At 46.7% G+C, this 12,640-nt stretch overlaps 1 protein-coding gene across 2 annotated transcripts in view; it reads left to right on the forward strand.

Annotated features, from left to right (window-relative positions):
- AMMECR1 (AMMECR nuclear protein 1) overlaps window positions 1-12,640 on the forward strand; it is a 276,134-nt gene that overhangs the window by 248,379 nt on the left and 15,115 nt on the right. For both annotated transcript variants that reach the window (XM_082262925.1, XM_082262926.1), the window contains exon 6: window positions 1,510-1,606. In XM_082262925.1, the coding sequence (XP_082119051.1) occupies window positions 1,510-1,606 (97 nt within the window). The remainder of the gene's footprint in view (window positions 1-1,509; window positions 1,607-12,640) is intronic.

Below are 12,640 nucleotides of genomic sequence, written 5' to 3' on the forward strand. Positions count from 1 at the left end.
AAGACATTTTTGGGAAGTAAGAGGAAGTGGATCATATCCTTGTCTTGGCTGGAAAGGTTATATCCTAGTAATGAAGAATACAGAATTTGAGGATTTTACACATGTCAAACATATGTGGTTTATGTATTATATGTTGGTGAAACCACACAAAAATGAAAGATTGTATGTTACAAAACAACAATCTTCAATTAGGAGTAAATAGCTGGGGTTACCGGTACCTAAACATTGTATGCAGTATAATCATAAGGATACTGAAATACAATTCACGATTTTGGAAGAAATAGACAGGAGGGAAGGAGATGGAATTTTAAGGCTGAGACGGTGGGTATGTTTTGGGGGATGAGTGCCGGTTCACACTTGTGCGGTTTGCGAAGATCGCATGTAATTCAGAGCGCACTGCTCCTAATTACATGCGATCTCATGTGCGGTGCGAGTTCAGCCATACACTTTGTATGGCTAAATTTGCACCGCATCCGCAACAAACACGCACATGAGGCTTTTTTTGAGCCGCAGTAGAATCGGATCGCATAGTGGTTCACACTAGTGCGATCCGATTCTGTGCGAACTTGCAGATCTGTGAAGTTGTGTGAACTGCCAGAGGTGCGGATGCGATGTGGGAACAAGCTGCATATTTGCAGCGTTCCCGCATCGCATAAGTGTGAACCGGCGCTGAAACCGCTAAATTCTTTATACCCTAATGGGTTAAATAGAGATTATGATCTCGATTTATTCTTGTGAAAAGGATGATAATTATGATTGAGTATTGCTTGGTAGCATGTACACATTTTCCTTTGGTATATGATGAGTTCTTGAATAGATTGGGTAATTCGTTGGGCAGCAGAGGTGTCCCACCTTGAAATAGTGTGTATATGAGGGGGGGTTCAAACCCAGTGCCTCTATAGTTCTTTCAGTGAATGGTATAAGTACTTAAAAAAGCGATTTGAGCCCTTGTGGATAAGACTATATAATATTGTGCTTCAGGTATATACAGTGGGAGATCTATAGATTATTAGGGGCTCCTCTTGCAGGATTTGCTCAACTGTATGCAAGAAAATTGATAAATGTATATGAGCTGAAAATGTGCAACTGTCTTTGTTAAAGAGCACAACAACAAGATTAGTGTAAAAGTGTACCCTCTGTGTGTTAATATTGCATTAGTCATTGGCAAGAAACAAGTGCTAAGGTGGTTTGCTGGTTAGATTTACCTTTTGCTTGAGGAGAACTCCAACAGCAACACAGACTCCATATTCGAGCAGAATGCTAAAACATCTGCCAGAAATGCCAATTGCAGACTTCGCAGTTTTAGTGACAAGAAGTGAGGGTAAATCTGACTAGTGGATCCCCCCAGATAGTAGTAAAAACGTGCCAGGTTCTAACATTTCCACATTTTGCCAACAACTAGAAAAAAGGTTTTCTGCCTAGCATACATTTTTAAACAAGATACAACCTCTAAAGCATGCTCAGATCTACATACCCCACAAACACTGGCTTTTATGTTTTGTGTTGCAGGTTGGGACCACATACAAACTATTGATTCCTTATTGAGGAAAGGTGGATACAAAGCTGCAATCAGTAATGACTTCAGGAAAACTATTAAACTGACCAGGTATGACAAGCCGATAATTAAAGATCAACTCCAGCCAAAGCTTTATTTCTCTAGACTACTAATTTGTTAGGCCAAATCAGGAAAGCAGCCTAGAGTGACAACACTGCTTTTGTATAAATATTGAACTGGCAGGATCATTGGGTGAAAGTAAAGAACAAAAATAAACCGAATGCTGTCACCACATCTTAGAACCGGGACGCTACAAAATAAATATATTAGAGCTGCACGATTAATCGTAACAGAATCGAGATCGCGATTCACTCCCCCTGACGATCTTAACATGACACTTGCTCGATTCTTTACAAAGCTCTGAGGGAGCAGCTGTCAAAAAAAAAAAAGCCTATCAGCATTAGGCTCCTTTCACACGGCCGCTCCGTGTGAAAGGTCCGCTGCAGGACTTTTTTTTTTTTTTTTTTTTCTTCCACGGAGCAGATGACATTTCTGTCATCCGCTCCGTGTGCCCGCATATCATCCCATCCGTTTGCGGATGATATGCGGACATAATGTAAGTATATGGCATTGCGGATGTCAGCGGATGACACCGCTGACATCCGATTTTCCTTCCCTTCCGTTTTTTACACGGAATGAAAAATGGGGTTCTGTTCCATTTGTAAAAACGGAACAGAACTGAAAGGAGGAAAATCGGGTGTCAGCGGATGGTAGTCCGCTGACACCCGCAGTGCCATTCACTTACATGCAAAACGGATGGGATGATTTACGGACACACGGAGCGGCTGTGTGAAAGGAACCTTAGTCTCCCACTGAACTGTAAACACAAATGATTACATTGTATCTTTTCTTTTCTTCTGCCGGAGGAAGGAAGTTTAACCTCTTAAAGACTAAACCTTTTTCCTACACTTGTTGCTTGCAAGTTAAATCAGTTTATTTTTCCTAGAAAAGTAGTTGGAACCCCCAAACATTTGTTTTTTTTTTTTTTTTTAGCAGAGACCCTGCAGAATAAAATGGTGGTTGTTGTAAATTTTTATGTCACACTGTATTTGTGCAGCAGTCTTTCAAACGCAATTAATACACTTTAATGAATAAAAAAATAAAACAAAACCGTAAAGTTATCCCAATTTTTTTTTATAATGTAATAGATGTTACACAGAGAATCGTATCTTTATTCCAAGCAAAAAAATCGTGATTCTCATTTTGGCCAGAATCGTGCAGCACTAATAAAAAAAAAAAAATATATATGTGTATATATATATATATATATATATATATATATATATATATATATATATATATATATATATTATAGAGACTGACTAACTTGCAGATGCATACAATAAGGCCCGATCACATACAAAAAAAAAGTCCAGGATTGCTACGCTGGAGTTGTTTAAACAAAAAGTAATATATACAAAAATATAAAGGTTTCAGGCTAGAATTAGTTTACGCCCTTTAGGTTGGAACACATACAAATGATTCACAATATCAAACTTCATTATATAGTCTTCTTGCACAGGGAATTAGCCATTCAACTCTTTAAATACAAAAAACAAGTATCTTATAATGCCCTGAGTTTGAAATTGATGGCTGCACAGGCTAAGTAAATTCTCTATGTAGTTAATAAGATCCTGGTTCAATTAAAATACATATACTTAATAAAATTAAAGCTATAAAAATGTACATTTCTCTTTCGTCCACCGACGGACGTAGCTGCTGCTTTAAATCATAGATGGATGGGTAATAAGCCCCTCCCATTAGGAGTGACCAGGTAGAGCCAAAGGCTTTGACACCCCTAGGGGGGGGGGGGGCGGGTCCCTTGGTTATTACCCCTGGCCTCACCGTTGCATTTTCAGTTTTAGCTGCCTGGTCTTAGGAGTGGCCAAACGGCTCCCGGCTGGGACTTTTTTGTCCTAGCTCTGTTTTAAACGTCTTAAAGGGAACCTTTTTTTTTTTTTTTGCTGCTGACTCCAGTTCGTGTGGAATGCCAGCTGGGTTTCGGACTGGCTATATGAGAGCCTTACGGTCTCCCAGTTTGTGCCAGCGAGCGCTTGCAGACCGTAACTCCGCGATGGGTCTCCATAGTGACTATAGTCCCACAGATGGTGACTGGCCTGCGGGTGAAACATCCCGCCGGGACGCACACACCTGGCATGCCGATGTCGCAGCATGCCCCTTGTCCGACAGCGCCCTCTCTGCGGTGCAGAGGCAGTCTGTCAGGATGAACGCCCACCCTCAGCAGTGTGGTCCGGTAAGTACAGTCCCCCCGTCTGGTTAGCGGGCCTGGGGCGGACTTGGGCTCCTCCATAGGTGAGTAGGACCTTCGGGTATCCCATACCTCCTACCACCCTCCTCCACTATGAAGGGTGACCTGGGACCTTCCCCCCTCCTACCCTGACCTCTCCCTACCCTGTGCTCCGGACCCCCGGGACACTTAGGTGGGGGGTCCACTATGTAAGTCCCCTCAGGTGCTATACCGGGTAGTGGACGGTGGGTGGGAGCCCTCAGAGGGGGGAACATGGTTGCGCCTCATACTGCTACCTTCTGGGGGGGGGTGGGCGTTTCATCCGCCGGCATGAAACCCCGCCAGGGCCCCCAGGCCTGTTACTAGGGTAGGCCTCACTAGGCCCGAGGTCACGTGCCTTAACGGGCTTCAGCAGCCTGCCTGGGTATCCCTATCACTGTAATGCCGGTGGCCATTTTGCTGGAGCTGAAGACAAAACGGCAAAGGAGCTTCTGGCTCTTGTGGGCGGGGGTGTTTCCTTCTACCTTCTCTTCTCCATGCTGCCGATGGACCTTGCTGTGTTCTCCATGTGGTAGCTACTCTAGAGGAGTTTAATTTCCCTGGCCTTCACCTTTTCATCTTCAGAGGGGTTTTAGGCCTTTAGGGGGCTTAGGATTATCCCCCGGAGTAGCACTGCCTGCATCGCGATCGCCTCTTAAAGGCGCAGTGCATGCCGGTAGTGGTGGATTTGCTGGGACCTGTGGTGCCTTTGTAACCTCACAGCCTTAGGGGCGTTAATATTTGGCGATTGGGCGCGGATTGCTCCCTCTTAGGCCATTGCTCCCTCTTAGGCCATTGCTCCTGTTTTCAGAAGAAGCTTCTGTTTAACCCTTTGCCGCGTGGGGTTCCGGTGTTTCCCCGTTTCCCTGTCTGCTCTTTACATTCTTACTGTGCAATCCTACTGTTTGGCTATATATCTAACATCAAGTTTGTCTGCGACCCCGGATGTATCGTTGGGGCCCGCTTTTGATGCTCATGATTTGACTTTATTGTCTGTGATGCAACAAATGTCCAGAAAAAATGGACAAAGTTATTGCGACAGCATTTACTAAGAAACGCCCTCTGTCCTCTCCTTTCTCATCCCAGACCTCAGATTCTGAGGCCAATATGGTCGCCAGCGATGTAGACCCCCTTTTGGAGGATGCGTCCCCGCATTCAGATTTTTCTGATGCGGAAGACGATATTTCCACATCTGCCTTGGCTCAGGAAAAGGCGCTGGTAGATGCTTTGATATCCTCAGTGAGGGACACCCTAAAAATCACGGATGCGATTTTTAAATTGCAAGGAGCCTTGGTATCCTTTGGATCCCTCAGGGCAAAGAAATCGGCCAAGGTTTTCCCTTGTCCCAAAGTCTTGTCCGTTTTAGTGGGGGAACAATGGTGGCGACCTAATCGCACGCCCGCAATTCCCAAACGTTTGGCTAGATGCTACCCGTTTGAGGAAGAGATCTTTACGCAAATGGACGGTCTCCCCTCAGGTGGACCCCCAGATATGTGGTATTCACAAGGCCATGGTTTTACCGGGGGCAGAATCCTCCTCTCTCCCTGATCCGGTTGAGACGTAGTGAGGTCCTATCGCGACACCTGTATACGGTAGTGGGATCTATTCTCAGGCCTGCCCTAACTACCATTCTAGTCTCTCAGACTGTTTGAATGGGTAAAAGTCTCCCTCGCGTAAGCGAGGTCCTTCCTTTACAGCCCAGAAGCATTTTTTTCGTGCGTCTGTCGCAGAAAGCCAAACCGACTTCGGGCGGAAAAGGCTCCGGGAAAGGGTAGGCTGGTAAGCCGAAATCCTCGGCCCCCAGCACCTTAAAGCAGACCCCTTCTGCCTGAAGGGGCACCCCCACCCACTATGGGGGGGGGGGATATCTCCGTTTCTTCCCGGGTCCGTGAGTTAATTCGGCCTGGGTCCGAGAGAGTTTCGTTACCGTCCACCAGACAGATTTTTTCCCTCCAATCTTCAGCTTTTCCCAGACCGCCTTGCAGGGCTGCAGGAAGCGATTCGGGAAATGCTGTCACAAGGCGTTATGTACCAGTTCCTCATCAGGAACGCTTTTGAGGGTTCTATTCGAACCTGTTTACCATTCCACGGAAGGAGGGCAAATTGCGTCCAATCTTGGACCTCAAAACTCTGAACCGCTTTGTGCGCGTCCAGAAATTTTGCATGGGGTCCCTGCGGACACTGGTGGCTTTCTTGCATCAGGGGGATGTGCTGGCCTCAATCGATGTCAAGAACGCCTATCTCCATGTCCTTATTTGCCATGGTCATCAACGATTCCTCCGCTACGCAGTGGGCAAGGAGCATTTTCAATTTGTTGCGTTAGATTGGTCTCGCCTCTGCTCCCAGGGTCTTCACCAAGGTGTTAGCCCCTATCCTGGTTCTGCTATGACCGAGGGGGAATAGTGATTCTGGGATACCTGGACGATCTTCTTTTCTGAGAGGACTCGTCTGTGACATTGGAAGCAGTTCAAGTGGAATCTAAACCTTCAGAAATATGCCCTGGCTCCAACAACCAGTGGAGTATCTAGGGATGATCCTAGATTCAGCTTCTGCAAAGGTATTCTACCTCCTGTGAAGTTACAGAAGTTAAGGGAAGCGATTCTGTCGCTGCTGGCTTGCGACCTGGTGTCTCTCAGTTCATCTATGCAGGTGCTGGGCCTGATGGTGTCCTCCCTTAGTGGCCGTACCATATGCTCAGGCCCTCATGAGGCTTGTGCAACAGGAGATCCTTGTCAAATGGGACAAGGATCCTCTATCCCTGGACAGTCTGATTAGTTTGAGTCAGCGATCAGCGACTCCCTGAATTGGTGGCTCAGCTCTCTGAATCTTCTCGGAAAATCCTTCCTTCCAGTATTCTGGACGGTGGTGACGACCGATGCCTGTCTTACCGGTTTGGGGGGGGGGGGGGGGGGGGAGTGCTGGGCACCCTGAATGTTCAAGGGACCTGGACATTTGGACGACGTCCAAGCTCCTGATCAACGTTGAGCCTGTTCCACTGGATGGACAATCTCAAGGGGTGTTCTGTCTGAGTCCAGTCCCACAATCACAGCCGTGGCATATGTCAATCATCAAGGGGGCACCTGAGTCGTCAACCCTTGCTCAGGGAGAGTGGTCCCAGCATCCACAGGTGTTCCACCAGCTGTGTCTCTGGTGGGGGACCCCGAATGTGGACCTGTTCGCCTCCAGACAAAACAGGAAAGTTTCAAAGTGTGTGGCTCGGTCCAGAGATCCTCTGGCTGACGCAGTAGACGCCCTGGTGGCTCCCTGGAGCCAGTATGGGCTAATTTATGCGTTTCCTCCGCTGAAACTTATCTCGCCTGCTACGTAGGGTCGAGTTGGAGGGGATTCCGGTAATTCTGGTGGCTCCCGATTTGGCCCCAGAGATCCTGGTACGCCAATGTGATTCGGCTGAAGGTTGCAGGTCCATGGACACTTCCTCTGCGGGAAGAGCGGGAAGATCTTCTATCTCAGGGTCCAATCTTCCATCCTACTTTACAGTCGCTGGCTTTAACAGCTTGTCTGTTTAGAGCAAGGTGTTAAAGGACAGGGGTCTGTCCAATTCTATGATCCCTACCTTACTCAAGGCTAGGAAGTCCTCCTCTCGGAAGATTTATCATCGTATATGGAAAGCGTACATTGCTTGGTGCGAATCGCTGAAGCTGCATCCTAGATCCTTTGCTATTAGTAGGATCCTGACCTTTCTACAGAAAGGGGTTGACCAACATTTGGCGTTAGGCACTCTTAGGTGTCAGATCTCGGCTTTGGCTGTGTACTTCCGAAGCCCTTTGGCTGCGCACTCTTTGATTCATACATTTCTTCAGGGGGTTCGCCATTTGGCTCCGCCCAGGAGGTCTCGGTTACCTCCTTGGGACCTTAATTTGGTTCTACGTCTGTCGGACTCAGAAATGGATTTTACAGCAAATACGAAAATCCCATTTTCTTTATCGTCCACCGAAATGCATAGCTGCTGCTTTAATCAGACAGTCGGGACGTCCAAAACATTTGCGGCCACAGGACGCATCTGCAGATGCACATCCACTCTCTAAAATTTGGTGAATGTGTGAACTGACGACCCAAGTGGCCGCCTTACAAACCTGCAGCACCGATGCTTGATGGTGGAAGGCCCAGGAGGCTCTCAACACCCACATAGAGTGAGCAGTGACTGGGAAAGGCGGAACCTTGCCCTTAAGAGAATAAGTCTTCACCATCGTCTCTGATCCATCGAGAGATGGTCACCGCAGACGCAGCCTGACCCTACCGGGGTCCATCCATATTCACAAGCAGAATCCGACTCGGTAACCTCCAGATACACTCGTATCACTCGGACCACATCGAAGTAATGCAAAGCAATTTCCTTGGGATAGGAAGATTTCGGACAGAGTGATGGGAGCACTATATCTTCATTCAGATGAAAATCAGAAACTACCTTAGGTAGGAAGGACGGATTAGGTTGTAACACCACCTTATCCCTATGGATCACCAGATAAGGAGAACGGCAAGACAATGCCGCCAGTTCAGACACCCTACGAGCAGAGGCGATAGCCACCAAAAAGGCAACCTTCTGCGATAAGTCAAGCAATGAAATACTCTCAAAGGAGGGTGCTGAAGAACCGACAACCAAATTAAGGTCCCAAGGAGGCACCGGGGACCTCCTGGGGGGAGCCAAATGGCGAAACCCCTGAAGAAAAGTACGAATCTAAGAGTGAGTAGCCAACAGACATTGGAAATACAAAGCCAAGGCTGAGATCTGACACTTAAGTGCCCAAAACCAAGCGTTGGGCAACCCCTTTCTGCAAAAAAGCCAGGATCCTGCCGACAGCGAAAGATCTGGGATGTAGGTTGAACGCCTCACACAAAGCAATGTACGCTTTCCACGGTGATAGATCTTCCGTGAAGTGGACTTCCTGGCCTTGAGTAAGGTAGGGATCACAGTCGGACCGACCCCTGTCCTTTAACACCGTGGTCTCAACAGCCAAGATGCAGATGCAATGGTGAGGCCAGGGGTAATAACCCAGGGACCCCACCCCCTGGGTGTGTCAAAAGGCTCTACCTAGTTACTCCTAGTGGGAGGGGCTTATTACCCATCTGTCTATGATTTAAAGCAGCAGCTACGTCCGTCAGTGGACAATGGATTTTACGGTAAGTAAAAAATCCCATTTTTAAATTCAAGACCCTATATTAAATCCTAATGTTTGCACATAAAATTCATCACTGGAAATATTTTGATAAAACTGTCAGACCACATGCACATCAGAAAAACAGGTGCAGATCAAAATCAGAATTCAACCCTCTGGGTTGTAGAGTGTCAAGGCGATTTATCCAGTGAATTTCACGTTTAAGTTTTAATTCTCGGTTCCCACCTCTTCTATCATGGGGAAAAGCTTCAATCCCCATATAGCGAAGCTGTGCCACTGTATGTTGCATTTGTACAAAATGCCTTGCTAAAGGGAGTTTAGTTAGTTCCATTTGTCCATTATATAATTTCTCACTTTTTTAATTACCTGTCTGGGATGACTCCTTCCTATCAGCTTGTCTTCCATTTCATCACTTTCTCTCTGAATTGGATCACTAACAATTATTTTAACAACAATTCTTTTAACAATTTTAGAATCTTTTTGGGTCCCCCCAACAATAGCTCATATACTTGCCTTAACTGTACCCAATGTAATTCTGTGATTAAGTGAAAGTTTTTGAATCACCCACACTGGGGTATAAATATAGAGATTGAGGGGTACCACACCTGTCAGTCTTCGTTTGGTAGTTGCATTATCAAATGTCCACGTGGTCTCTTTTTATGTAGGTGCGACCACTCAAAAGATAGCAGAGCCAGGCACAAATACACTATGTGATAAACTAAACTCTCTTTAGCAAGGCATTTTGTACAAATGCAAAATTCAGTGGCACAGCTTAGTTATATGCGGATTGAAGCTTTCCCCATGATAGAGGTGGGAATCAAGAATTAAAACTTAAACGTGAAGTTCAGTGGATAAATCTTCTTGACGCTCTACAGCCCAGGGGGTTGAATTCTGATTTTGATCTGCACCTGTTTTTGGGATGTGCATTTGGGCTTTGACAGTTTTTTTTATAGATAAATCATTCCAGTGATTTTTTGTGCCAAAATGTATTAGGCATTTAATATAGGGTCTTGTAATTGAGATGTCAATTTTGTATTGATTTTTATAGTTATTTTTTAATTAAGTAAATGCATTTTGATCGGTTTTGAACCAGGATCTTCTCGGTAACTACAAAGAGAACGAACTTAGCCTGTGCAGCCATCAATTTGAGACTCAGGACATTGAGATGGGAGATACTTGTTTTAATTAGATGCTTAATCAGTTTCCTGTGCAAGAAGACTATATAATGAAGTTTGATATTGTGAATCATTTGTATGGGTTCCAACCTGGAGAAGGATAGGGTATGAACGGTTTTAAGCCCAAAACAGTTATGGAACCCTTCTATTTTTTAATATCTGTAAATATTACTTTATTGTTCATTGACACACAGCCTCCTATCTTCTTGACCATTGGGTTATGCATCTCCCTTCAGGAATAGGACACTAGGCAGGAAAAAGCTTTCACCACCCTTATGGGGCTGTCCCTGCAGGCATAACCCCACACATTCTGCTACAGTCCTCAGTTTGTTTCTGCCTAGTTTAGGAGTAGGACCTAGTTCCCTGCTGGGACTTCGGTCTTAGCTGTTTTTTTTTTTTTTTTTTTTTTTTGGGGGAACTTTTTTTTTGTAATTTATTTTAGTAGAGTTCCTGGAAAACTACAAGCAACAGCCGGCTGGGTTTCGGACTGGATATGCTAGATCCTTAAGGTCTCCCAGCCTGGCTAAAGAGCGTGAGCAAGTTATAATCCAGCACTAGGCTTCGCCACGACAGAACCCTGTTGGGCAGGGACGAGCCCGCAAGTGGACCATCTCGCTGGGACCTGAACGCCCTGAGTCGCAGAGTACCCCTTGGCTGACAGCACCCCCAACCCGGGTTGAAGGTGGACTGTTTTGGAGTGGCGCCCACCTGATAATGTGGCATGGTAAGTGTCCCCCCATTTCTCTGGCAATCTCGGGGTGGATGTGGACAAACTCCTTGGAATAGTCGAACCCTTGGGTTTCCCTCTGTTCCCCTGGCCTCCCAGGTATAGCAGCCCCCCCCATCCCGTAGGGCGTATAGGTTCCTACCTCTGGGGGTAGTGGGCCAGATATATTACGGCCCCTTGTGGGGGTCTCCTCCTGGGGACCATCCAATGCCTTATCTGCTGACATCCCCCCACCCCCCCTCCCCGGTGGCTCTGTGTCATCGCATTCTGATAGCGAATGAGTGTTTCCCTGCCCGAAACTATATTGTCAACAGTGGGGGCGCATCAAGCACATGTTGGTGGTGCCCAAATGTTTTAAACGCAGTTATCCCTTCGCAGATCAGGTTTCCACTCTGTGGACCGTGCCACCAAAGGTGGAAAACCCAGTTTCCAGACTGAATAAGGCTACTGTTATCCCGGTGGAAGAGTCCCCGGCTTTTACGGATCCTGTTGATGGATGGATTGAGTCTGTCCTGCCATTTACATGTGTTAGCTGGCTCAATATTGAAGCCAATTTTTGTGACCACCCTGGTGTCAGACCGTCACTGAATGGGTGAAGTTACTAAAAGGTGTCTTGGAAATGGAACAGCTCTCCCCGGGGCTGAATTGAGCTCATGTTTCAAGTGGCTCAAGCCCTGCTGTATTGAAGCCAATTTTTGTGACCACCCTGGTGTCAGACCGTCACTGAATGGGTGAAGTTACTAAAAGGTGTCTTGGAAATGGAACAGCTCTCCCCGGGGCTGAATTGAGCTCATGTTTCAAGTGGCTCAAGCCCTGCTGTATATATGTGATGCGTCGCTGGATGCGGCTCCCCTTGTGGCCAGAGTGTCTGTGGTGGGGATTGCTATTAAACGCATGCTGTGGTTAAAGAGCTGGTCTGTGGACCAGGCTTCCAAAAAGGCTCTTTCTGACCTTCCCTTCACGGGGGAGAGGTTGTTTGGATCAAAAGCCTTACGGGTGGGAAGAGTACTCTTCTCCCTCAGTCCTCTAAGGGCATGGCACCATGTAGTAAATGGGGGCCTTCCTTTACTGCTCATAGGCGGCTTTTTTCATACCTCCGGGTCGCAAGAAAAAAAAGCTGGGAGTTTCAAGAAAACATGGTCAAGTAAACCGAAGCCAGGCAAATCCGGATCTGCAGACAAATCCTAGTTGGCATGAAGGGGGGCCCTCACCCGATTCTGGTGTCGGGGGACGTCTTCACTTCTTTCTGGAACCTTCCTTGTTTCAGGCCAAATGGGTTCACTAACTGATCCGATCAGGGTAAAAGATCTAATTTCGGTCTCGACCATCGGACAGGTTCTTCCTGTCCATCCTGCACCTGTCTCCAGACCGTTTAAGGGATTTCTGAGCGACGGTACAAGATTTGCTGTTGCAAAGGATAATTGTGCTGGTTCCCGCTCTAGGGAATGTTTTCAGATGTTTTATTCAAACCTGTTTACTGTGCCCAGGAAGAAAGGCAAAGTATGTGCAAACCTGGACATCAAGGCTTTGAACCGCTTTGTGCGGGTGCAGAGGTTTTGATTGGAGTCCATTTGCAGGGTAGCAGCGTCCCTACACCAGGGAGACTATTTGGCCTCCATAGATATCAAGGACGCATATCTACACATCCCTATCTACGCTTGGCACCAGCAATTTCTCTGCTTTGCTATAGGAGAGGAGCAGGTACGTCCAGGTACTGGGGTACCTGGACGATTTCCTATTGAGGGCGGACTCCCACTCAGC

Source organism: Pelophylax lessonae (assembly GCF_965119305.1).
Source record: "Pelophylax lessonae genome assembly, chromosome: 7".
Lineage (NCBI taxonomy): Eukaryota > Metazoa > Chordata > Amphibia > Anura > Ranidae > Pelophylax > Pelophylax lessonae.